A 26,682-nucleotide genomic window follows, 5' to 3' on the forward strand; every position below is an offset into this window, starting at 1 on the left:
ATGTATGGGCAGGCTAAATGTACCCAAGTTGATTGATCAACTTAGGTAGAACCAGCCTGCCTGATTTTACATGTGATTATTGCTAGCAGCTATCGTAGCCACTAGTAATAATCACTGTGTTCTCCCAGTGGAAACAGCTTCCACCGCCAGGAGAATACAATGGCTCCACGGGAGGGATTACTCCATCAACACAACCCTGCACTGTGTTTCCGTATGAAGGTGGCCATATAGGTACAGGAAAAGGTCAGAGGCTCTAGCAAGAACAGTGAGCAGCACAGTAGTTATACCCCAATTCTTACTATAAATCTCCTGAGACTAACAGTTATAGGGCGTACACACGGTCGGACTTTGTTCGGACATTCCGACAACAAAATCCTAGGATTTTTTCCGACGGATGTTGGCTCAAACTTGTTTTGTCTACACACGGTCGCACAAAGTTGTCGGAAAATCCGATCGTTCTAAACGCGGTGACGTAAAACACGTACGTCGGGACTATAAACGGGGCAGTGGCCAATAGCTTTCATCTCTTTATTTATTCTGAGCATGCGTGGCACTTTGTCCGTCGGATTTGTGTACACACGATCGGAATTTCCGACAACGGATTTTGTTGTCGGAAAATTTTATCTCCTGCTCTCTAACCTTGTGTGTCGGAAAATCCGATGGAAAATGTCCGATGGAGCCCACACACGGTCGGAATTTTCCGACAACACGCTCCGATCGGACATTTTCCATCGGAAAATCCGACAGTGTGTACGGGGCATTAGAGGCACCAGTGCACTAAATCTCATACTATAGAAATTAGGGTTGTCCCGATACCGATACTAGTATCGGTATCGGCACCGATACCGAGCATTTGCCCAAGTACTTGTACTCGGGCAAATGCTCCCGATGCTTCCCCCGATACCTGGAGAACAGCTGTGATCGGCGCGTGGGGGAGTTACAGGATTCTCCCCCAGCGGCTTTCACCAGCTTTAGTGACATACAGCTGTGATCGCTCACAGCTGACTGTCACTGCATCCTCCTCCGTGCTCCCTCTGTTCCTCTGTGCCTCTCCGCTGTCCCCTGCATTCCTCTATCCTTATCTGTCCCCTCCGTACTCCCCCTCCGTTCCTCTCTCCTTATCTCTCCCCCTCCGTTCCTCTATCCTTATCTGTCCCCTGCATTCCTCTCTCATCTGTTCCCTCCGTTCTCCCCCTCCGTTCCTCCGTCCTCCCCCTCCTTCCTTTGTGTATGGATAGAGTCAGCTGACTCTGTCCATTCACATAACTGAAACATTGTAATCTCCTGTGATTACGATGTGTCAGTTTATGAATGGAGAGAAGCCGCTGTCATCTCTCCATTCATTCTCAGTGCAGCTGACGCTGCAGAGAAAGGGACTGGGGAATCTCTATCCTCTGTCTCTTTCTCTGTTTCAAGGGGGAGATATCAGAGGTCTGTTAAGACCCCTGATATCTCACCAAAGCCCCCCAACAGGGCTGATTTAAAAAAAAAAAAAAAAAAAAAAACAATAAATAATAAAAAAATATTATTGTAAAAAATAAAAATTGTAAAAGAAAACAAAAAAAAACCACACACACATACAACGTTCACCCCCCCCCCCCCCCCCCAAAAAAATAGCAAAAAAAAAACTGTCACGTGACATTAAAAAAAAAGTATCGGTAATCGGCATCGGCGAGTACTTGAAAAAAAGTATCGGTACTTGTACTCGGTCCTAAAAAAGTGGTATCGGGACAACCCTAATAGAAATAGAGCCGTTGGCACAGGAATGCCTAGGCATCCTCATATCAGGAAGTGCATCGTTATTTCAGAAGGAATTCCTGATAAAAAAAAATAAATAAAATTATATATATATTATATATATACATATACACACCCCTTTTTTAAGACACTGCTTAGGTACAATAAACATTTCTAGAGATTTCTTATATCATAGCAAATCTACACTTTCAGAATTTGATTCCACTTAAGGCTGGGTTCACACAAGCACGGAGCACACATTTTTAGCTGAATTCGGACTTGAAACGGACCAGAAGACGCACAGGACTTCAGTGAAATTCGCAACAGAGCTGCTCTGGAGATATGAGAAATAATAGTTCCGCGCTTAGGAAATAAAGGAACTGCAGCCCCCCCAGCACAGAATAACACCTAGGTGAAATTCTAAAAAACAGAATACTAAATTGGGGTGATTGGCGCTGTTCGACTGTGTACACTAAATGATGTTCACAGAAATATAGATGTGAAATAAATTTAAAAAAAAAAAAAATTATATATATATATATATATATATATATATATATATATATATATATATATATATATATATATATATATATATATATACATACATACATATACACACACACACATAGATACAGTATATATATATATATATATATATATCAGTGAATGTTCCAAAAGTGTAGACAAGATTATATGTGCATATAAAAAACTTGACCACAATCTATGACCATAAAGTGCAGTGTGTAGTGCCACATAACTGGTGCATCTACAAAAAAACTGAGCAATGCAAACATATATATATATATATATATATATATATATATATATATATATATATATATATATATATATATATATATATATAGAGAGAGAGAGAGAGAGAGAGAGAAATAATATAAAAAAATCTTGAAAGAATCACATATTGGTAAAACTCCTTCATTCATATACACACAATAGTGCTTAAGACATAAGATGTGAGTGATCACTTCATAAGAACAAGTGTAAAAAGTAAAAAGTGGAAATTTCATAAAAAGTTCTTCTTAAAGTGCAGTAAAGTGTCTCTTAATCCAAATAACAATATTCCTGGTGTAGTAAGTGCTCCCCGCCTTCCAAGGGACCCCCACTTGTGCCCTCACTCACTAGAAATCTTCACCCCTGCAGGGGTATCAAGCCTGTACACTGAGTCCAGCAGCAATGGTCCGTGGTGACAGCCCTCCGTTCTCCTCTCCTTTTCTGGTGTCCCGATCACCTCCAATCGCTCCCCGGTTTAAACATCCATATATATTGAAACAAAAATGAGCCCCATCGCGTGAATCCGAAAAAAACTATACTTTATTGCAAAACATATAAGTTAAAAAGGAGCTGACAGTGCTCCGCTGGCTCATACAGAGTCAATAGTGGGAAGTGCAGCGCGGTGTAGCGTGCATTCCACCGCCTGCTATCTAAACCCGGAAGTCAACAAGCACAGGGAAAGACGTATGCGTATCACGTGGCCACGCCTCCATAGAGAGCCGGTCACAATCCAATTCGCACTAGTGTGAACCGAGCCTTAAGGTTTCTTTCATTCTACTTGTCTAAAGCTGGCCATAGATGGATGGAAATTAGGCTGGTTCAGCAGGGAACAGACAAATTGTAATCCATGTATGGCTGTTGATCGCTCCACTGATCAACTGCTCATGAAGAGCTTGTTGGAAAACTTTAGTTTAATTGACGGAAGCACTGACCAGTGTATTCTGATAGCGGAGGAGTCCAGCTGCCACAGCAGAGAGGATTCCCACACCTACCTTGAACGTGTGAATCGATTTGTTTTTTTTCCCATTTAGCCCGCTGGCTGAAAATAAATAAAACACTAAACCATGTATGGCCAGCTTAAGGTCCCTTTTACAAAGGGCGGACTCCATAATGCGCATCTGGTGATCTCTCTACTGATCCTGGCTGAGCAGGTGGATGACAGGTCTGTGTCTGCTCCGCTATGCAGAGCAGACACAGCCCCACTGTTCCCTATGGGGTTGTCGGATGGATCTGTCAGTTTTTGGCAGACGCCAGCGAGTGTCAGTGGACATGTCCACTGACATTCGCCGCTCCATAGAGCGCAATGGCTGGTCCGATCAGGTGCACCTGAAAAACTGACAGGCGGACCTGCACGTGTGAAACCAGCCTTAGAATGAAATACTGAAAAAACTAACCAATCCATTTTAGGAACATATATTCATCACACAGGGCTACATTCAGTGAGTCAATCCAGCAGAAAAGAACACGGTATTTTAATTACACCAAAGCTTACAGTATTTTCACCAATATTGTATAATTACATCAGTATGAAATTGTTTCTAAGGCGACGTGTTAAAAAAAACAAAAAACCACAAGACCATAAAAGACAGCTTGGCAGAAATCTGAGAGGTCTGAGGAAAATAAGAATTTTTCCATTTGTCCTAGGACATTTACACAAACACTGTTTAAATGAAGGGAACAGAATCCATTCCATAGAGGACAATATTTAAAAATTTTCATTATCCTATAAAAAACAAGAAAATAATCTTTATATAACAAGAAAAAAAATGTTCATCACAGTAAACGTGATAAATTTGGGATACTTTATCCATATAGAGCAGATGAGACACACTGCCCCCAGCACTCTGACAAGACCACATTATTATTCTCCAAGATCCAGTGTTCGGAATTTATCCAGGTTGTAGAAGCATGCCTTGACAATGCGGCCACCAAAATATCTCCCATTCAGGTCCACAACAGCTAAAATATAAGAAAATGTATATAGTGAGGACATCAAAGATATAGATATAGACACAGAGAGAGAGAGAGAGAGAGAGAGAGAGAGAGAGAGAGCGAGAGATCTATATACATACATACACACACACAGCATATTCCCAGGAAACAGTTGGGACGTTCTACCAATGCACCTGCCATTTTGGGTTAGATATATATATATTAAAAGCCAGCAGCTACAAATACTGCAGCTGCTGACTTTTAATAAATGGCCACTTACCTGTCCCAGAGTCCAGCGATGTCGGCAGCTGACGCCGATCACTCGCTCGCTTCTCGGCAGCTGCCGCCGCCATCCTAGGTGAGGAAATCAGAAAGTGAAGCATTGCGGCTGCACGTCGTAACTGGTCCCCGCTATCTCCTGGGACCTGTGCGTTTCCCAGGAGACAGCGCGGAGGGACAGGAAGAGGCATAGACTCCCGTGGGAGTCTATGCCGGAAGTGGGTGCAAATACCTGTCTTAGACAGGTATCTGCACCCCCCTCCCCCCTGAAAAGTGCCAAATGTGACACCGGAGGGCGGGAGGGTTCGGAAAAGTGGAAGTTCCATTTTTGTGTGGAACTCCGCTTTAAGGCACTTTTTAAATTTTTTTGGACAATTCATCTCACTGACATCATTTAACTGCTGCCACAGACATATGTCATACATTAGCCGCAGGAGCAGGGAGTTTTACAAAAAATTAGTGCACGTAACTCTGGCAAGCCAAATTTTGACTATCAGGTGGGAGCGATCCAGTGGCTGTACAGCCAATCCACCCACTGCCATGTTTACTGGGCTCTGCTGTCCCACCTGCAGGCCGGTAACCCCCCATGGCAGGTGTCGCTGGGTAGAGGAAGACCAGCGGACATCAATTCATTGATCTCTCCTGGCTAGACATGCATTATGCCACTTCTGGGTTCAACTATCATTTTCCTGGCCAACGGCCCGTGATCTGTGCAAGGCCTGGCACATTGATTTTTTTTTTTGTAAGTTTATAAAATAATAGGACAACATTTTATAAGCCAGTACTGGTACATGAAAAATTGATTTTATGACTTCACTTTATAAAATGCCTTCCTGGCAAATGTGTAAACCAGCATCTTTAACAGGAAACCCTGCCTGGATTCCTTTAAAGTGATATTAAAAAGGTATAGTTTTTTTTTTTTTAAATAACTAAACATGTTTATACTTCCTGACTAGGGATGAGCTTCGAGTTCGAGTCGAACTCATGTTCTACTCGAACATTGGCTGTTCGCAAGTTCGCCGAACAGCGAACAATTTGGGGTGTTCGCGGCAAATTCGAATGCCGCGGAACACCCTTTAAAAGTCTATGGGAGAAATCAAAAGTGCTAATTTTAAAGGCTTATATGCAAGTTATTGTCATAAAAAGTGTTTGGGGACCCGGGTCCTGCCCCAGGGGACATGGATCAATGCAAAAAAAAGTTTTAAAAACGGACGTTTTTTCAGGAGCAGTGATTTTAATAATACTTAAAGTCAAACAATAAAAGTGTAATATCCCTTTAAATTTCGTAGCTGGGGGGTGTCTATAGTATGCCTGTAAAGGGGCGCATGTTTCCTGTGTTTAGAACAGTCTGACAGCAAAATGACATTTGGAAGGAAAAAACTCATTTAAAACTACCGCGGCTATTGCATTGCCGACAATACACATAGAAGTTCATTGATAAAAACGGCATGGGAATTCCCCACAGGGCAACCCCGAACCAAAATAAAAAAAAAAAAATGATGTGGGGGTCCCCCTAAATTCCATACAAGGCCCTTCAGGTCTGGTATGGATATTAAGGGGAACCCCAGCCAAAATTAAAAAAAAAAATTGACGTGGGGTTCCCCCTAAATTCCATACCAGACCCTTCAGGTCTGGTATGGATTTTAAGGGGAACCCCGCGCCAAAAAAAAAAAAAAAAAAAAAAAAAACGGCATGGGGTCCCCCTAAAAATCCATACCAGACCCTTATCCGAGCACGCAACCTGGCAGGCCGCAGGAAAAGAGGGGGGGACGAGAGTGCGGCCCCCCCCCCTCCTGAACCGTACCAGGCCACATGCCCTCAACATTGGGAGGGTGCTTTGGGGTAGCCCCCCAAAACACCTTGTCCCCATGTTGATGAGGACAAGGGCCTCATCACAACCGTGGCCGGTGGTTGTGGGGGTCTGCGGGCGGGGGGCTTATCGGAATCTGGAAGCCCCCTTTAACAAGGGGACCCCCAGATCCCGGCCCCCCCCCTGTGTGAAATGGTAAGGGGGTACTTACCCCTACCATTTCACTAAAAAACTGTCAAAAATGTTAAAAATGACAAGAGACAGTTTTTGACAATTCCTTTATTTAAATGCTTCTTCTTTCTTCCTTCATCTTCTTCTTCTTCTGGTTCTTCTGGCTCTTCTGGTTCTTCCTCCGGCGTTCTCGTCCAGCATCTTCTCCTCGGCGTCTTCTATCTTCTTCTCCTCGGGCCGCTCCGCACCCATGGCATGAGGGGGGAGGCTCCCGCTCTTCATCTTCTTCTCTTCTTCTTCTTCTTCTTCTTCCTTCTTCTCTTCTTCCTGTCTTCTCCGGGCCGCTCCGCAGCCATGCTGTGGCATGGAGGGAGGCTCCCGCTGTGTGACGGCGTCTCTTCGTCTGACGGTTCTTAAATAACGGGGGGCGGGGCCATCCGGTGACCCTGCCCCCCTCTGACGCACGGTGACTTGAGGGACTTCCCTGTGACGTCACGGGGAATGCCACAGGGAAGTCCCGTCATGTCACCGTGCGTCAGAGGGGGGCGGGGTCACCGGGTGGCCCCGCCCCCCGTTATTTAAGAACCGTCAGACGAAGAGACGCCGTCACACAGCGGGAGCCTCCCTCCATGCCACAGCATGGCTGCGGAGCGGCCCGGAGAAGACAGGAAGAAGAGAAGAAGGAAGAAGAAGATGAAGAAGAAGATGAAGAAGAGAAGAAGATGAAGAGAAGAGCGGGAGCCTCCCCCCTCATGCCATGGGTGCGGAGCGGCCCGAGGAGAAGAAGATAGAAGACGCCGCGGAGAAGATGCTGGACGAGAACGCCGGAGGAAGAACCAGAAGAGCCAGAAGAACCAGAAGAAGAAGAAGAAGATGAAGGAAGAAAGAAGAAGCATTTAAATAAAGGAATTGTCAAAAACTGTCTCTTGTCATTTTTAACATTTTTGACAGTTTTTTAGTGAAATGGTAGGGGTAAGTACCCCCTTACCATTTCACACAGGGGGGGGGCCGGGATCTGGGGGTCCCCTTGTTAAAGGGGGCTTCCAGATTCTGATAAGCCCCCCGCCCGCAGACCCCCACAACCACCGGCCAGGGTTGTGGGGATGAGGCCCTTGTCTTCATCAACATGGGGACAAGGTGTTTTGGGGGGCTACCCCAAAGCACCCTCCCAATGTTGAGGGCATGTGGCCTGGTACGGTTCAGGAGGGGGGGGGGGGCCGCACTCTCGTCCCCCCCTCTTTTCCTGCGGCCTGCCAGGTTGCGTGCTCGGATAAGGGTCTGGTATGGATTTTTAGGGGGACCCCATGCCGTTTTTTTTTTTTTTTTTTTTTTTGGCGCGGGGTTCCCCTTAAAACCCATACCAGACCTGAAGGGTCTGGTATGGAATTTAGGGGGAACCCCACGTAAATTTTTTTTTAAAATTTTGGCTGGGGTTCCCCTTAATATCCATACCAGACCTGAAGGGCCTTGTATGGAATTTAGGGGGACTCCCACATCATTTTTTTTTTTTAATTTTGGTTCGGGGTTGCCCTGTGGGGAATTCCCATGCCGTTTTTATCAATGAACTTCTATGTGTATTGTCGGCAATGCAATAGCCGCGGTAGTTTTAAATGTGTTTTTTCCTTCAAAATGTCATTTTGCTGTCAGACTGTTCTAAACACAGGAAACATGCGCCCCTTTACAGGCATACTATAGACACCCCCCAGGTATGAAATTTAAAGGGATATTACACTTTTATTGTTTGACTTTAAGCATTATTAAAATCACTGCTCCTGAAAAAACGGCCGTTTTTAAAACTTTTTTTTGCATTGATTCATGTCCCCTGGGGGAGGACCCGGGTCCCCAAACACTTTTTATGACAATAACTTGCATATTAGCCTTTAAAATTAGCACTTTTGATTATTCATGTTCGTGTCCCATAGACTTTAACGGCATTCGCGTGTTCGAACGAATTTTTTTCCTGTTCGCATGTTCTGGTGCGAACCGAACAGGGGGGTGTTCGGCTCATCCCTATTCCTGACACTGCAATGCATAGAATGCATGAAAGTAAAAAACCTTCAGCCTTTACAACCACTATTATTGGAAAATACGTTTTTAATTAAAGAGCACTCATCAATACAAATAAAAAAAACAAAAAACTTTTACAGTGTAAACAGCACCTAAATGATTATTGGGTTAATAATTACTAGGCACTGCTCTTGCACAGAGCTGCTCTATCCCTCCCAAGAGAAAACTTTTGCAAATTACGATGCTTACCACAAGCTACACAATTTACCTTTAATAGCCGACTCTACTCGTTCAAATTCCAAAAATATCCGCACTGCCTCATCATCTGGAGTACCAGGGATCTAGAGACAAAACATAATTACTATACATAATCTACAAAAATAGTGTGTATGTCTACGTGAGAAGCCAGCAAAACTATAGGACCACATTCATGCTGATTCACAAATGGGAAGTGAGCATTTATAAAGTGTGTAATTAGGGATTTAAAAAAATAAAATAAATAAAAGCTCTACTCCAGAGGCAAACTTGCAAGGCTCCCAATCCTCCTGCTCCCCAAGTTCAATCCATACCCTATTTTCAATCAAATAATTGCTTATGCAACTGAACAACAGATTTTAATTACCAGTGACATTGCAAAGAGCAGTTGAAATCTACTCGGTGGCCAGGTACAGAAAGGAGTGTCCTGGGTAGCGTGCACACATTCATAATGAGAAAAAATCATAGCTTGTGCGGTTGTAGTAAAAATCATCTTAAGTGCACCTCATAGACAGCTGTTCTGTCTGTGAGACGGAGCATTGAAGGGTCACGGTCAGCTAATAAAAAATACAATGCCCATCAGTCTGTGGGCATGGATGGGTGAATGGAGCGGATATGCAGCAGAACTCCTCCACCCCCTACAGTGATTGCTGAAATATGGATACCAGCAATGGGAAGAATAAAGCTAATGAGCTGACTGGTTGTGTAAAACGGAACCAATTACCCTGAGACTACCAGACTCCAGCATTTCAGAGGGAATTCTACTGTTTATAATACTTTCTGAGGAAAACAACGTGAGACTGGTAAAGTAAGACATTTGGGGGAATTCATGAAAGCACTACCAACAGTTTTCTGGTGCTATGGCCCAGATTCAAAAGACCTTACTACCTGTTTTGGTAACTTTACCGACACGTGGTACAAACAGGTGGTTTTTAAAAGCTACTGAAGTGGTATTAAACTCCTCCCAAAATAAAAACAAAAAAGTGCCTCTTGCAGGTTTATGCCATAATGCGCCACATACACATTATGACAGACTCGTGAGAGCCTGTCAAAAGAAGCCCTCCAGCCGTGCAGTGTCACTACTCCTGCTGGTCCCAGCACTTCGATCTTCAACCAGTCTTCCTTTTGGGCTCCATCTCTGACTGTTGGAATGGCTGGGCAGCAATGATGCTACTCCCCTACATGCGCATGGGGAAACTGAGACACTAGTGCCCCATCAGGTACGCTCTCACCTTGTAGTTGAAAGCAGGCAGTGGGTGGATTCTAAAGCCAATAGCAGGCTAAACTATAATGAATATTGATATCAATCTATGTATATATATATATGTATATATATGTGTAGTAACAGGCAGAATGAGGTCACTACAAATTATATTGTAGAATATAACGCAGAAGGCAGTACTGCTTCCTTACACTGCTATGCCTGTTTTAATTCCAGCTTAGAGTGAACCTTTCAGAACACATAAATGAGAGCTGCTATTTTTGACTTATTAAACAGTCCAAACCTTAGTGAGTCAGTGACCGTGAACAAATAAGCAGCCAGTAAAGTACTGGAATACCTGACATGCACATGCTTATATGGTCAGTGACCCGTAAAGTAGTAAAGGTTAAAGATGATAATGTGTTCCAAACCTGGAATTATGGCAGCTCCCATATTTCCATCCAGACAGGCTCTACTTAAAGCTTACAGTGGGGACGAAAAGCATTCAGACCCCCTTACATTTTTCACTCTTTGTTATATTGCAGCCATTTGCTAAAATCATTTAAGTTCATTTTTTTCCTCAATGTACACACAGCACCCCATATATTGACAGAAAAACACAGAATTGTTGACATTTTTGCAGATTTATTAAAAAAAAGTAAAACAGAAATATCACATTGTCCTAAGTATTCAGACCCTTTGCTGTGACACTCATATATTTAACTCAGGTGCTGTCCATTTCTTCTGATCATCCTTGAGATGGTTCTACACCTTCATTTGAGTCCAGCTGTGTTTGATTATACTGATTGGACTTGATTAGGAAAGCCACACACCTGTCTATATAAGACCTTACAGCTCACAGTGCATGTCAGAGCAAATGAGAATCATGGGGTCAAAGGAACTGCCTGAAGAGCTTAGAGACAGAATTGTGGCAAGGCACAGATCTGGCCAAGGTTACAAAAAAAATACTGCTGCACTTAAGGTTCCTAAGAGCACAGTGCCCTCCATAATCCTTAAATGGAAGACATTTGGGATGACCAGAACCCTTCCTAGAGCTGGCCGTCTGGCCAAACTGAGCTATCGGGGGAGAAGAGCCTTGGTGAGAGAGGTAAAGAAGAACCCAAAAGATCACTGTGGCTGAGCTCCAGAGATGCAGTCGGGAGATGGGAGAAAGTTGTAGAAAGTCAACCATCACTGCAGCCCTCCACCAGTCGGGGCTTTATAGCAGAGTGGCCCGACGGAAGCCTCTCCTCAGTGAAAGACACATGAAAGCCCGCATGGAATTTGCTAAAAAAAAAACACCTGAAGGACTCCAAGATGGTGAGAAATAAGATTCTCTGGTCTAATGAGATCAAAATAGAACTTTTTGGCCTTAATTCTAAGCGGTATGTGTGGAGAAAACCAGGCACTGCTCATCACCTGTCCAATACAGTCCCAACAGTGAAGCTTGGTGGTGGCAGCATCATGTTGTGGGGGTGTTTTTCAGCTGCAGGGACAGGAAGACATGTTGCAATTGAGGGAAAGATGAATGCGGCCAAGTACAGGGATATCCTGGACGAAAACCTTCTCCAGAGTGCTCAGGACCTTAGACTGGGCCAAAGGTTTACCTTCCAACAAGACAATGACCCTAAGCACACAGCTAAAATAACGAAGGAGTGGCTTCACAACAACTCCGTGACTGTTCTTGAATGGCCCAGCCAGAGCCCTGACTTAAACCCAATTGAGCATTTCTGGAGAGACCTAAAAATGGCTGTCCACCAACGTTTACCATCCAACCTGACAGAAATGGAGAGGATCTGCAAGGAGGAATGGCAGAGGATCCCCAAATCCAGGTGTGAAAAACTTGTTGCATCTTTCCCAAAAAGACTCATGGCTGTATTAGATCAAAAGGGTGCTTCTACTAAATACTGAGCAAAGGGTCTGAATACTTAGGACCATGTGATATTTCAGTTTTTCTTTTTTAATAAATCTGCAAAAATATCAACAACAATTCTATGTTTTTCTGTCAATATGGGGTGCTGTGTGTTCACTAGTGAGGAAAAAAATGAACTTAAATGATTTTAGCAAATGGCTGCAATATAACAAAGAGTGAAAAATGTAAGGGGGTCTGAATACTTTCCGTCCCCACTAACTCCTGTTAACTGATAAACCCTCAATCCCCCCCAGGGTCAGTATGCAAAAGGTAGAATTACTGACCATATTCCTCTCTCCAAGCTCATTCTCTGCTCACCCCCATTAGTGGTCCTGCATCATACGAGAGGATGCGAGGTCCACTCACATTCCAGGGCTGAAGTGGGATCGGAGGAAAGCACCGCTTGCCAGGGGAGTGGGGAAGAAGGGAAGTATTCCCCTCTGTTAAAGCCCAGCTCCACACAGCAGAAAAGTAACCCTTGCCATGGAACCCCTGTTTTGGGCTGGGGGGTTAAGGATAAGCTTTAATACTTACCTTTTCCTTCCACAGGCTCCCTTCCAGCCGCTTCTCATCACCACTCCTCTGGTCGCATGCTATTTTATGTCATTATGTACACAATGTAGGACCAGCGATGCAGCTCAAGGGTTATTTTTACAGTTAACTGGAGTTCAACATGAATTCTCGTAGACTACATGAGCATTTGAGCCTTAATTTGGGGGAAGGGGCTACCAAAGTTGTTTGCCTTTCTTAAAATGATTCTAAAGGCAGAAGGTTTTTATCTTAATGCATTGGCTCCCATTCCTGTCAAAGTCAGTGAGCCAATGAGGAGATAGAGGGGGCGGGGCCGGGCCATGGCTCCGTCTCTGAATGGACACAGAGCAGCAACCCGACTCAGGTGCCCCCACAGCAAGCACTCGGCAGGAGGGGAGGCCAGAAGCACTGGCGAGTGATTAAAGAGGGGGATCTGGGCTGCTCTGTGCAAAACCACTGCACAGAGCAGGCAAGTATGACATGTTTGCTATCTTTAACCACTTACGGACCGCCCACCGTCGTTATACGTTGGCAATTTGAAGAGGAGTATCGTTGTTATGGTAGCAGCTAGCTGCCATAACCCAGATATCCTTTTCTTCAGCGGGCGGTCCACTTTTAGATAAAAGTGGTCTCTGCAGGGGATTCGCCGCAAGAGAATTTATCGGGAGAGGCCCCCCTCCGCCGCGCTCCAGTGCCCTCCACCGCTTACCGGAGCCGCCGGCAGCAGCGGAGGCAATCGGGTCCTGTCCCCTCTGCAGTATGGAGCTGAGTGAGGGGAAGATGGGCCCCATTTGGCTCCATACCATTGCAGGGCAGAAGCGACGTCAAAACGCCACTTCGGCCCATAGCTCTTAATGGGACTTTTGTTTTGTTTCAAACGGCTTTTTTTTTTTTAATCTTTTTTTTTTTTTTTGTAGTGGAAAACTAAATAAACAGTACAAAAAGAAAAAAAAAAAAAGAGCCAAGAGAGATACAATTCATCGAGCACCCTCCATTTCCCTGCCTATTCTCTCTCTTCCCCTTTCCTCTTCCCTCCCACCCCACCCTCCCCCTTCCCCTCCTGATCTGCCCTCTACCGTCTCTTATTTCAGTTACCGCTGACCTCCTTCACCCCCTTCACGAATTTCCCAGATAACTTAAAAGCCAGCCATCCTCCCCAGATCCTGCTATATCTTTCGACCTGTCCCTCATCTCTGCTGCTTAGGTATTTCATCTTAAAAGTATAATCCACCCTTTCCAACCACTATTATACTTGTTTTTCCTACATATAGCCATTTTTTTGGTATTAGTCCCTTTGCGGCATTCAATAGAAATGGAATTAACGTTTTCTTGTATTGTCTTTTTGTGTCGTTTGTACCATGAAACAGACAGGTCCATGGGTTGTTTAAAATCTTCTCCTGCGTTCTCTCTTATATGCTTGAATTTCATGCCAATATTCTTTTATTTTTGGGCAATCCCACCAGATATGTATCATTGTGCCGATTTGTTTACATTCCCTCTAGCATTCTGGGGATTTATCTTGTTGATATTTATGGATTTTCTCTGGTGTTAGGTACAATCTCACCAAGCACTTGTAATTTGCTTCTATTGTATTTATATCTGTTGCATAATTATGTGCCGCTCCTATCATTCTCTCCATTTGTGTTTCCTCCAATTTTATACCCATTTCCTTTTCCCATTTTTCTATAAAAAAGGTAGTGGTCCTCGTCCCTCTAGCTCTGTCAGAATTTCACATACTTGGGATATCTGATGTTTTAACGGTGTTTGTATATTACAACATTTTTCTAATGGGTTTAACTCCTTTCCATCCCTAATTGGTTGGGGTAGTGTACTTACAAATGTTTTAACTGTAAATATTCCCACTCGCTGATCTTCTGCCACCCGTTTATAACTTTTAGTTCCTGCCGTGTCCTTATTCTGCCCTGTCTGATAACATCTTTTAATTGTGCGTTTCCCATTTGACTACCAAAAAGTGTCCCTTTCCCAGGGATAAAAAAAATTAGGAGCGACGTCATCGCGACTCAGCCAATCAGATGACCGAAGCACGCAAACCCGGAAGGAAGAACGGGTGAGAACGGGTGAAGATGGAAGCCCTGGCAGTGGTTACAGAGCGCCACGGGAGGGCTTTGTTCTAAGGTAAGCAATTCATAATGTACTAGTATGCGACGCATACTAGCACATTATGCTATGGTCCTTCAGGTTTTTTTTTTTTTTTTAATAAAGGCTTTGATTTACTCCCACTTTAACTTTGCTTAGGTTGTGCCATGATGTTTAACAACGTGGAATTTGTTTATCCATAGCAAGCGGTAAATCTACTATAAGAAGCTCATTATATTTGTCAAGTGACATTTAAAAGCAGGAAATGTATGAACAATACAAGCACATTGATTCATCTTTTCCACTGACCTCAAAGATGACACATTTTGCCACTTTGCCATATTTTTCACACTCTTCCTTAGTTTCGGCTTCTAGATCTTCATCCACTTCTCCTGCACCCACCATATTCTGAGAGGGGGGAAAAAAACAAAACAAAAAACAAAAGTAATTAGCAAAAGCCAGTTGCTCAACAAAACCATCATCAAACCTAAAAGATTGTAAATGCTTGTTCTCACCCGTAATAAAACCACCTTAGTGGGACACTTCAGTATTTCTGTTAAAGGGTTGGGATCAGTTCCTTTCTTTGCAGATTCAGCTGTAGGACAGAAATGCAATGATTAAGCTTTCCACTGGAATCTTACATGTAATTACACATAGTATTAATATTTCAAGCTATAGCACATTCATTTATAAATGTTTTTAACTCCAAAGTCCCTGATGATCTAGCAGCACTCAGTAGGGGGTGCAGAGGTGCCAGGAATATCACTTGGTCAACAACATGATTTCATTATCTTTCCTTTGATCTAAAGAGCTATATTGTCTATGCAAATTTTTCAACCCCTTCACGACACCACCTGATGGCCCTTTAAAAGGTATAGCTAAAAAGGGGAAAACCCTCTCTATTTGTCCTGTTTACAGGTATCATCAAAATAAAATCCTACATTCCACCACAATAGTTCTGGTGACCCCGGAAGCAACCAGGGATTCCCTCATGTTAGAGTGATTTCCTCTCACTTCCTGTTTGGGCTATGGGAAAGGAAGTAAAGGGAAATCTCCCCAATAGGACACAGAAAAAATAAATAAATTATATGACGAGGGTCCCTAACTTCATCCAAAATGAAAAAGATATGTTCCTTTAGTTCTACTTTAAGTGGAGGGCAGCACAGCTTCTCCATCACGTGATCGCTGTGATTGGCTCTCACAGCAGTCACATGATCAGGAATCCGTCCACTGGATGTTAATCAGAAGCCGTGATCAAGAGCCATCGGTGAGAGCTCTGTCAGTGTGCCAACGTGGGCGCATATGTCCAGCAGCTGGGTGTTCAAGCCCATTATACCTGCAGCCACATATGTGTGTTACATAGTTGGCAAGAGGTCAAGGTAAAATAATTGCTTCTCATTAAAGCCGAAGTTTAGTTTAAAACAAATAAAAAAAATTTTAAAAAAATGGGCACAAGGGACATTACTTACCTTCTGTGAGATGGTTCCCTTGTGGTCCTTCATCACTCCCTCCACCACCGTAATCTGCCAGTGCGGCAGAGGTCAATAGCACAATGGGAGTTGTCACAGGCACGCATCAAGAGTGCCTGACTACACCTGTCTATTCCACCCAGCACAGCTATTCACAGAAGCCGTACTACAGCTTCTATGAATAAAGCTAAGTCTATGATTGAAGGGGGCAGACCTTTCAATCATTTGCCTGTCCTCTATTCATAGATCATTTTTGGTTCATAAAAGCTGTAGTATGTCTTCTATGCATAGAGGAGTATTAACCCCTGTCTAACTCGAAGATTACAGCAGAAGAGGTAGTGGGGCATCAGAGGAGGAAGATTTCTGCTAAACAAGGACACAGCTGAAGGTAAGCAATGTCCCTTGTGCTTATTTGTAAATCTAGGCTTTAAAACCCTACACCTTCTATATTAACAGGCGCTGATAGAAATTTTAGCAAATTAACTATGGATTTATATTTAAAAAAATGCCTACATCCCAACTTTTGTATAGGAAAGATAAAAAAATAAAACCATAGCAACACACCTTTGTCTGCTAAATCGCCAATGATAATTTTGCCTCCTCTCTTACTGGTTTTCTCAACAGACAATGCAGTACTGAGGCCCTGTTCATGTTTTCCCAACCCTTGACCTTCCCGGAAGCCATACTTCTGCATAATTTTGTGAGCCACAGTTCCACTGTGAATCAGGAAGAAACACAAACAATTAAAGCAAGGAAAATTAAATTACTTCACCTCAAGCCTAAAGAGCAACTCTCTAATTTATTTTCTGTGTTTTTGTTGTGTTGGAGAATTGTTGTAAAGAATTTAAAAGGGGTTGGGAATAACTTTACACATACATATTTTAAATGTGCATTTAAAATTGCCTTAACCAAACATAAAAAAATTGTATATGTGTCTGACGATGGTAAAAAAGTGGGAGTGTGGATAAAACCCTACTTATCGTTCTCTTGCATAAGTTCCAGATACAACTGGAAGGAGAAGGGGGAAACGTGGAAATGGAGTTTGTTAATACTAAAAAAAAAAAAAAAAAAAAAAAAAAAAAAAAGGAAGAAGATGATATTATTGGAAGTATAGAGATACACACACACACACACACACATGCACGCACGCACCTCAAGAAATTAGAGTATCAAAAAGTTCATTTATTTCAGTAATTCAATTCAAAAAGTGACTCATATTTTATAGATTCATTACACACAGAGTGGATATATTTCAAGCATTTTTCATTTAATTCTGATGATTATGGCTTACAGCTAGTGAAAGCTCAAAATTCAGTATCTAAGAAAAATAGAATATTGTGAAAAATTGACAGTTACTTACCGATAACTGTTTTTCTAGGATATCTTCCAGGACGGCATAACCTGAGAGATGACTGGTCCACCTGACAGGAAACACAATCAACATACAAGGTTAAAAGGCCCCTCCCTTCCCCCTGCACCTCAGTTCTCCCAAAGTAATAGGTTATCCGGGTGACAGAGAGAAACTCTTCCCGTAGTACTTATATTAAAACATGGGTGGGAAGTAGGCCTGCCGTCCTGGAAGATATCCTAGAAAAACAGTTATCGGTAAGTAACTGTCAATTTTCTCTAGTCATCTTCCAGGACGGCATAACCTGAGAGGATGGACAAGGAGTTCAAGGCCTACCTCAGGGTGGGACCACCGCTTGTAGCACCTTCCTTCCAAATGTCAGATCCTGGGGCGACAGCAGTTCCACTCTATAGTGTTTCAAAAAGGTATCCTGCTTCACCTAAGTGGCTGTGCGACAGACCTGTTCTATCGAGGCCCCAGCTCTCTCTGCCCAAGAGGCCGCCAAGGATCTTGTTGAGTGGGCCTTAAGGTTCCCTGGTACTGGGGAACCGGTCTGCTCATAGGCCAATATTATTGTCTACCTAATCCACCTAGCCACAGTAGATTTAGACGCCTGCCCTCCCTTTCTAGGGCCGCTAAATAAAACTAAAAGATGATTCGACTTTCTGTAGTCCTTTACTCTATCTAGATATATAAACATTTCCTGACATCTAATAAATTACATTTCCTCTCCTTCTCATTTTTAGGATTATCACAGGAGGGTAAAGTAATCTCCTGAGATCTATTAAACTTAGATGCGACCTTGGGAAGATATAGTGGGTCCTGTCTAAGAACCACTTTATCCTCCAGAATCAACAGAAAAGGCTCCTTAACTGACAGGGCCTGTAGGTCGCTCACCCTTCTGGCCGTGGTTATGGCCAACAGAAACGCCAACTTAAGAGTCAAAAACTTAACTGAAATCTCTTGCGCTGGTTCGAAGGGTGCTTTCGTCAGCGCCTCCAAAACCAGAGATAAATTCCATGGAGGAAATACAATCATTCTGACAGGGGTTACCCTCTACCTTGCCAGAAGAAATCTCTTAATCAGAGGTTCTAGTGCGAGCCTCTGATCCAAAAATACAGATAACGCTGCTATCTGTACTCTCAAGGTGTTCGGGGAAATCCCCTGATCCACCCCTGCTTGCAAAAATTCCAGTACCACCGGTACTGAAGGGTAAGACACCTCCTTATCACGGCACCACTGTGAGAAGCAATTCCACACCTTGGAGTAGATCCTCCTGGTGACCAGCTTCCTGCTGCCCAAGAGGGTCTCAATTACCCTATCAGAGCACCCCTTACCCCTAAGGATCTCCTCCTCAAGAACCATGCCGTCAGTTTGAGGAATCCCGGGTCGGGGTGGAGGACTGGCCCCTGTAGGAGAAGATCTTGTCTGATCGGAAGACGGAGCGGAGGAGAAATTGACCACTTTTTCAGAGTGGCAAACCAGGTCCTTTTTGGCCACCATGGGGCTATAAGGATCAGTCCGCAATCTGAGCGGGCCAATTTTTGTAAGACCCGTGGTATTAAGACTAGTGGGGGAAAAGCGTATGCTAGATGGAAGTCCCAGTCCTGAGACAGAGCGTCCACTCCCTGGGATCCCCCTTCTCTGTTGAGAGAGAAAAAACGATCCACTTTTTTGTTCCCTCTGTGGGCAAAAAGATCGATATCCGGAGTCCCGAACATCTGACTTATCTGGAGAAATACCTCCTGATTTAACTCCCATTCCCCTTGAAGGATGGGCTGCCGGCTTAAGAAGTCTGCCACCACATTGGCGGTTCCTCTTATGTGAACCGCCGATATGGACTGAAGATTCTCTTCGGCCCAGTTTAAGATGTTCAGGACTAGACTCAGTAGTTTCCTGGATCTGGTGCCCCCCTGACGATTCAGGTAAGAGACCGTTGTCACATTGTCTGACAGGACTTGGATCTCTAAGCCCTGAATCCTGTCTCCAAAGGATACTAACGCCTGGCCCACCGCCAAGAGTTCTCTGTGGTTGGAGGATGCCCCTGCCTGAGAAGGCGTCCTGGCCCCCTGTGCCTGGATGTCCCCCAGGTGAGCGCCCCAAGCGCTTGCATCGGTAGTGATTCTTGTGGGACTCCACTGGTCCAGGGTAGGTCCACCCTGAGCTTGTCCTGATCCAGCCACCAATCTAGGGAGGTCCTTACTCTTGTTGGAATAGACACCCTTGCATCCAATGACTCTCTCCTTTTGTCCCAGGAGGACAAAATGAAGAACTGCAGCTCCCTGGAGAAGAGCTGAGCCCAAGGAACCGCTGGAATACACGAGGTCATTAGACCTAGGACCCTCATGATATGCCTGCGAGAGCACTCCCTGGTTTCTTTTAAAGAGGATACTGCTGTAACCACCTTTAATAGTTTTTCCTCTGGAAGAAACAGTTTCTGAACCTCTGTATCCACCAGATATCCCAGGAACACTTTTATTTGGGACGGTGCCAGAGAAGATTTCTCTGTTTACTATCCAGCCCAAGGACTCCAGAGTGAAAATCACTCTGCCTACGTCTATCTCCACCTGCTCTAGGGATTGCCCGTATACCAAAAGATCGTCTAGGTAGGGTATAAGGGACACCCCCTGTAGGTGTAGGTAAGCTACAACCTCCGCCAGGACCTTTGTGAAGATCCTTGGGCTTGCAGCTAATCCAAAGGGAAGAGCTCGGAATTGCCAATGCTGAATCCCTTCGCTCGTAAGGACTGCGAATCTCAGCAGGGACTGGTGTTCCCTGGTGATCGGGATATGAAGGTAAGCATCCCTTAGATCTATCGTGGCTAAGAACGCACCCCTTAATAGATGCCTGCGCACCGTGTATATACTCTCCATCCGGAAGCTCTTTTGTCGCAAAAACCTGTTCAACTTCCTGAGAATTAATATCAGGTGAAATTTCCCTGACGGTTTTTGAACGACAAATACATGGGAGTAAAACCCTTGGTAAAGCTCTTCCGGTGGAACGGGGATGATCACCTCCTGGAACACCAATCCCTGCAAGCTGTCCAACAGCCCTGCAGCTTTTGAAGTTTCCTTGGGGAGACGGGTCAGAAAAAAGTTTTGAGGGGGAGGGGAGAGAAGCTCCAAACGATATCCCTCTGTTACAATCTGGAAGATATAGGGGGCTTTCGGAGATTCTCTTCCACTGAGGGACAAAGTGGGATAATCTCCCCCCTACCCTGATGCTGGCGTCACTTAGACTGCTTGGTGGCGTCTTTAGGTCCAGAAAAGAGCAGACTACCTTTTTGTGCGCTCTTTCCCTTTCCCCACCTCCTATTCGCATCCTTTTTTCCTTTGAATTGACCCTGGTTAACGGAGGGACAAAAAAACTTCCTGCCCCTTACTACTTTAGCTTTGACCGGGAACTTTTTTCCCTTTTCTGCTGACCTTGACAGCACCTGATCCAGGCCAGGTCCAAAGAGTTGTGAACCTTCAAAGGGCAAACTACATAGCCTTGATCTAGACATATGGTCCCTTTCCCATGATTTGACCCAGACTGCCCTTCTTGCGGAGTTAAGGAGGGCCGCAGATTTGGCTGTGTTCCTGACAGACTCCACAGCCGCATCTGCCAAATATGCCACAGCCTTACCTATTATTTCTAACGAGTCTGTGATTTCTTTGGAATCACTGCCTTTAGAAACATGGTTAGAAAGTCTGCCTAACGATGCGTCCACGTTTCTTGCCACGCATGCTGATGCCAAAGCAGGAGCCATGGCAGCCGCATTGGAATCCCATGCTCTGCGCAAAAGCGCCTCCGCCCTTCTGTCCATTTGGTCTTTTAGGTTCCCTGAATCCTCAAAAGACAAGTCAGATTTTTTAGAAACCTGCAACAGAGCTGCGTCTAACTTAGGGATTTTAAAGAATTTCTGCTCTTCTTCCTCCCCAAAAGGAAACCTTCTCTTCCAAGTTTTGAGTCTAAGAACCTTTCTTTCCGGGTCTTTCCACTCTCTCAAAATCACCTCCTTTAGGGCGTGATGAACTGGGAACACCCTGGACTGAGGCTTTCCCAAACACCTGTACATCTTGTCCCGGGCCGACGCCTGAACCGGAGGTTCTGGGATATCCTCAGAGGCATAGATCGCCCTAAGTAACTGCCCCATGTCTTCCACGGGAAAGAGGTGGCTACTAGCTCTAGGACTGTCACTATCCTGGCTGTCAGCGTCTGTGTCTACACCTTCCTCTAATGAGTTCTCCTCTAAATCCTCTGGGTCCTCAAACCCCTCAACTCCCGAAGTGACAGAGGAAGGGGGTCCTTGCAAGGTTTTCTGACCCCTGTCTGAAAAACCTTCCTGAGAGGAAGTGCCTTCTCTAGAGGACAGGATTTCTCTATCCTCCCCTTTAGGTGCTATAGCAGTCTTAATAGACTGGAGGGTAGAAAGCATCTCCGACTGTACCGCAAGGAAGCCCCTCATAACCTGTGAGGTTTCCTTACTAGACAGTTTTTGTATGCACCTATAGCAAAAAGGTTTCCCATGGTCCTGTGGGAGCTTATTACAATTCCCACATCTTTTTGACCTGGGAGGAGGGGGATTTTTGCCCTTCATCTTGTGAGCCCCTTGAGCAGAGCCGCCAGGATCTAGGGAGACAAAAAAGACAAAGTCCAAACTTTAACCAGTTTCCTAAGACTGTCTGTGTCTCTCTCTCACTCCCCCCCTATGGTGTAGGTAAGACCCCTCTTACTTCACCACAAAAACGGAAGAGGACTCACCACCGCTGGCCTCTTCCTGGGCTAAGGTTGCAGCTTTTACCTCCTCTCCATCCATATCTGCTGCTTTGTGAGGTTTTACGACCTCAAGAGAGGAGTATCGTGAGGCCTCCTGCTTTTCCCTGGAGCGCTGAGTGTCTTCTCCTATACACCGATGATCGGCACCATTTTGTTGGAGAGCCGCTGTCTGAGGGAGGATTTTGGCCTCTAGTGTCCGAATCCGCCATTTTGGCATAGATCGGTAGTTACAGCGCCCGGAACCGGAAACGCCGCCATCTTACTCCACCCTGGGATGCCTGCTCCATACACAGGAGCTTCAGCATTCCCTATGAAGTCCAGGACCTCCACCAGCCCTACAAGGCACCAAGGTACCGACCTGGCTGGCGTCCTCTACCCCCTCTGTGGCCTAGACACCAGCCTGAGCTCCAGTTCCTTCATCACCTCCGTACCTGACTGGGTGGAAGGAAAAAGCATGAGGTATGTGCTCACAGGAGTTCCGGGCTACCCCTCTGTACCCGGGAGGCTCCTTGCCGGGAAGACTCTCTCCCCCAGCCATTGGGGGGACCCCCTGAGAAGGACAGGGCCATGGCTGGACCCGCCACCCTCCCCGGCTTTGGCATCCAGCCCTCGGGGGGGGGGGGGGGGGGGACCATCCGCTCCTAGCTTCAGGTCTGAGAAAAAAACAACAAACGTTTCGCTGCCGGGAAACACAATCAAGAACTGAGGTGCAGGGGGAAGGGAGGGGCCTTTTAACCTTGTATGTTGATTGTGTTTCCTGTCAGGTGGACCAGTCATCTCTCAGGTTATGCTGTCCTGGAAGATGACTAGAGAAAAGTTCACTATTGTAGACTCATGGTGTCACTCTAATCAGCTAATGAACGCAAAACATCTCTGAATGTTTGCCGAGCCTTTAAATGGTCTCTCAGTCTGGTTCAGTAGGTTAAACAACCAAGGGGAAAGACTTCCGACTTGATAGTTGTCCAGAAGACAGTCATTGTAACGCTCCACAAGGAGGGTTAAAGAAGCTAAAAATGCTAAAGATGCTGGCTGTTCACAGAGTGCTGTATCCAATCAAAGCAACCTGTGCTTCCATAACACCTCAGCAGTACCACAGGCTGATCACCCTCCATGCCACGCCATATTGATGCAGTGATTCATGCAAAAGGAACCCCGATCAAGTCTTGAGTGCATACTATACTGTACATGGACATACTTTTCAGTAAGCCGACATTTCTGTATTAAAAATCCTTTTTTTATTGGTCTTATCTAATATTCTAATTTTCTGAGATGCATAATTTTGGGTTTCCACTAGCTGTAAGCCATAATCATCAAAATTAAAATGCTTGAAATCTCTGTGTGTGTAATGAATCTATATAAATATATACAAGTTTCACTTTTTGAACTGAATTACTGAAATAAATTAACTTTTTAATGATAGTCTAATTTTTTGAGACGCACCTGTATATGTATGTAAAACGAACCTCATGGTTTCAGTTAAACTTCAAACTGAAAAGACACCCACTAAAATAAATAAATAAATAAAAAATAGCAGAAAAGAGAATCAATCATGTCATGTCTTTAACCTTACCCCATGTTTGCTAAAAAGGAATTACTAGGCCCAGTTGGAGACCGCGGTCGCTCTGGTTCATCATATATAGGGGGAGGAATAGCAGCTTTAGGCGCGGGTGGTCGGGGCCTAGGCTCTTCATCGTATGCTGGCACTATAGCTAATATAAAAGAGAACAGATGCAATAAAAAAAACTGCACAAAGAAAATGGGTTCCACCAAGGCCTGTACCATGTGTACTCCCACCTTATAATTTATGTCACATCAAAAGAGTCAAAGGTCGAGACTAAGGATGGCCTTACACAGTTTTTTTTTTCTGTGTTCAACCAGGCTGAAGGAAAAAAGCACGAATAGTTTGCTCTATCCCAGTTTATACCGTATAGATGGATGAATCCACCTGCTGGGCTATATGTCTGACTGAATGTAGCTGCTGTTCAACCGAGATATTTCAAACTGGTTCCCTTGATTTTTCAAACCTAAGGATGTTAGGCAGGAGTGGGCCAACTGGGCTTTCAGCCAGTTTATTAAATGCACTCTGAAAAGCAATCCATCATGGATGACTCTTCAGAAGGCAACACTAGTGTAAATAATCCCCAACAGAGGGCTCACCATGAAGTGTTTCATCACATTAGCACTCCCACATTTGTGATGCAACACAGAGGGAATGTAGGACATGCTTTGGACGCTGTGTGACAAGGAGCACCTAAGAACAAGCTAGCTGAATGCCTGGAGATAGGGGAATTGATCAGCCATGACATGACAAAATTCAGCCCACGGGAAATAGAACTACACGAATGCCTAGTGAAAAAAAAAAAACACATTTGAAAGTGTACTATGCCATTACATTTTTCAAAAGGTTAAAAAGTAAAATATCAGATTACTGTCTCTTTAAAGATTTACCTTGCTCTTGCAAGAGGATGCAATTTCCTAAAACAGGAGCAAACAACCACACTAGAGATGCACCGAAATTTCAGCGGCCGAAACAATCGTCCGAAAATGGTGTTTTCGGCATTTTACCGATAAAGAAAAAAAGGTGCAGATAATGGTGCCAAAAATGCATGCGATTTTACTGTGCTTATGGTGTGTTTTTCACATGTCATGTCACTCAAACTGCATCAGAAATGTAACACGGGTGCATTATTGCTGTGTTTTTAATGCATTGTAACAGGGCGGTACGTTTTTTTTTTTTTTCAACTGACCAAAAATGCAGCAAGAAAGATTTTTAAACACCACAGCAGTGCAAAGGACCAGTGTGAAGACATGCATAGAATTTAAAGGGATGCATTTTTCTTGAGCTTTTCTTGCACTAAAGGTGCCGATAAATAGATCGATTTTTTTTGTTTTTTTTAAAACTGTCATTTTTGGTTTTCAGCCAAGTCAATTCTGCATTTTTGATTTGGTGCACTTCTAAGGCCCCTTTCACACTTGTGCGACTTGTCCTGCGACTTGGGACTGCAAAGTAGCATGATGATATGAATGAGTACCATTCATATCTGTGCAACTTCAAGTCGCACCGACTTCAAAGTAGTCCCTGTACTACTTTGGTCCGACTTTGATTCGAGTTACACAGGCATTCCCTGAAATCATATCAAAATTGCGTGATTTTGAAGTTGCGGTAGTGTGAAAGGGGCTTAAACCACACCATACCAGTATCAGTTCTGCAAATGTTAGAATGTCCGTGTTGGTTATGAATGTCTGTAAATGGCCTATTATTAGAAGTAAAAGCATGCAACAAGGAGCCAAGACTTGTATCACCAACACAATTATATTAGGTTTTTTGCATGCATACTGCAGGAAAACCCAGGAACAGGCATGGCAGACTATTTAAAGCTGTAAGGATATCACAGACTTCATCTAGTGGCAGTACAGAGTAAGTTACTGTATGTCAGAGCAATACTTACATTCCCTGTCCTTCTCAACGAGTGATGTAGGTGGTGCGATAGCTGCACCTCCCATTGCTGTAAAAGAACAAAAACCAAAACGTATAAATAGGTCATTTGCCTTTAATAATGTATTGCATTTCTAAATAAACATTCTGGGGTGTGTGTGTGTGTGTGTGTGTGTGTGTGTGTGTGTGTGTGTGTGTGTGTGTGTGTGTATATATATATATATATATATATATATATATATATATATATATATATATATATACACATATACACACACATATATACACATATATACACATACATAGACACACACACCTCAAGGGCATAAAGTAAGACAGGTAAAAAAATATGAAGCTAGATGCAAGAAAATCAGGTACAGATTTTGTGTACACAAAAGTGTTCAATTCTACCAAATGCAGGAGGGACTCTAGGTGAAAAGCGGACAGGAAAAAGACCCCAAAAAACTATTATCGTATTGTACACTGCAAAAGGTAAGAAAGGCAGTAATACCATTATATATATATAAAATAACAGTCAATGGGTGGGTTACCTTCTTTATCTTTCTTTAAAGATTCATTGATTTGTATTATTCATTTTAATTCACAAATGATTTTCTCTTTTTGATCACACATGCCCTTGAGTTTGAGAGAAGTTGGCCCAGAGTTAGCCATCAGCTCATGTCATCTCCCAGTAATACGGATAAAGCAGGATTGATGCCTGTGCTCAATTCAACATGCAATCATTAAATCTCTTAATCCAAAACAGGGAGGTGGGGTTGGTTTGGGTTAAGTGCAAACTACTTTCTCTCATGACAAGTAATAACTAATCTAATATTCTATAATGAACCATTAATAAACACAAACAAAAAAATACATGTCAGATGCTTCAGCTGGAAGCATTCATTTCCAGACTCTCAGATCACATAACAGTACCAGAGGAG

The 26,682-nt window shown here is 43.9% G+C and overlaps 1 protein-coding gene across 2 annotated transcripts in view; it reads right to left on the reverse strand.

Moving 5' to 3' along the window:
* Positions 1-3,971: 3,971 nt before the first annotated feature.
* Positions 3,972-26,682, reverse strand: part of RBM17 (RNA binding motif protein 17) — a 44,734-nt gene continuing 22,023 nt past the window's right edge. For both annotated transcript variants that reach the window (XM_073619380.1, XM_073619379.1), the window contains exons 6-12: positions 25,755-25,811; positions 23,876-24,014; positions 16,761-16,912; positions 15,243-15,322; positions 15,037-15,135; positions 9,000-9,072; positions 3,972-4,491 (exon numbers count right to left, since the gene is read on the reverse strand). In XM_073619380.1, the coding sequence (XP_073475481.1) occupies positions 4,394-4,491; positions 9,000-9,072; positions 15,037-15,135; positions 15,243-15,322; positions 16,761-16,912; positions 23,876-24,014; positions 25,755-25,811 (698 nt within the window). In that variant the 3' untranslated portion in view covers positions 3,972-4,393. The remainder of the gene's footprint in view (positions 4,492-8,999; positions 9,073-15,036; positions 15,136-15,242; positions 15,323-16,760; positions 16,913-23,875; positions 24,015-25,754; positions 25,812-26,682) is intronic.

Source organism: Aquarana catesbeiana, linkage group LG03 (genome assembly GCF_042186555.1).
Source record: "Aquarana catesbeiana isolate 2022-GZ linkage group LG03, ASM4218655v1, whole genome shotgun sequence".
In the NCBI taxonomy this organism is placed as follows: domain Eukaryota; kingdom Metazoa; phylum Chordata; class Amphibia; order Anura; family Ranidae; genus Aquarana; species Aquarana catesbeiana.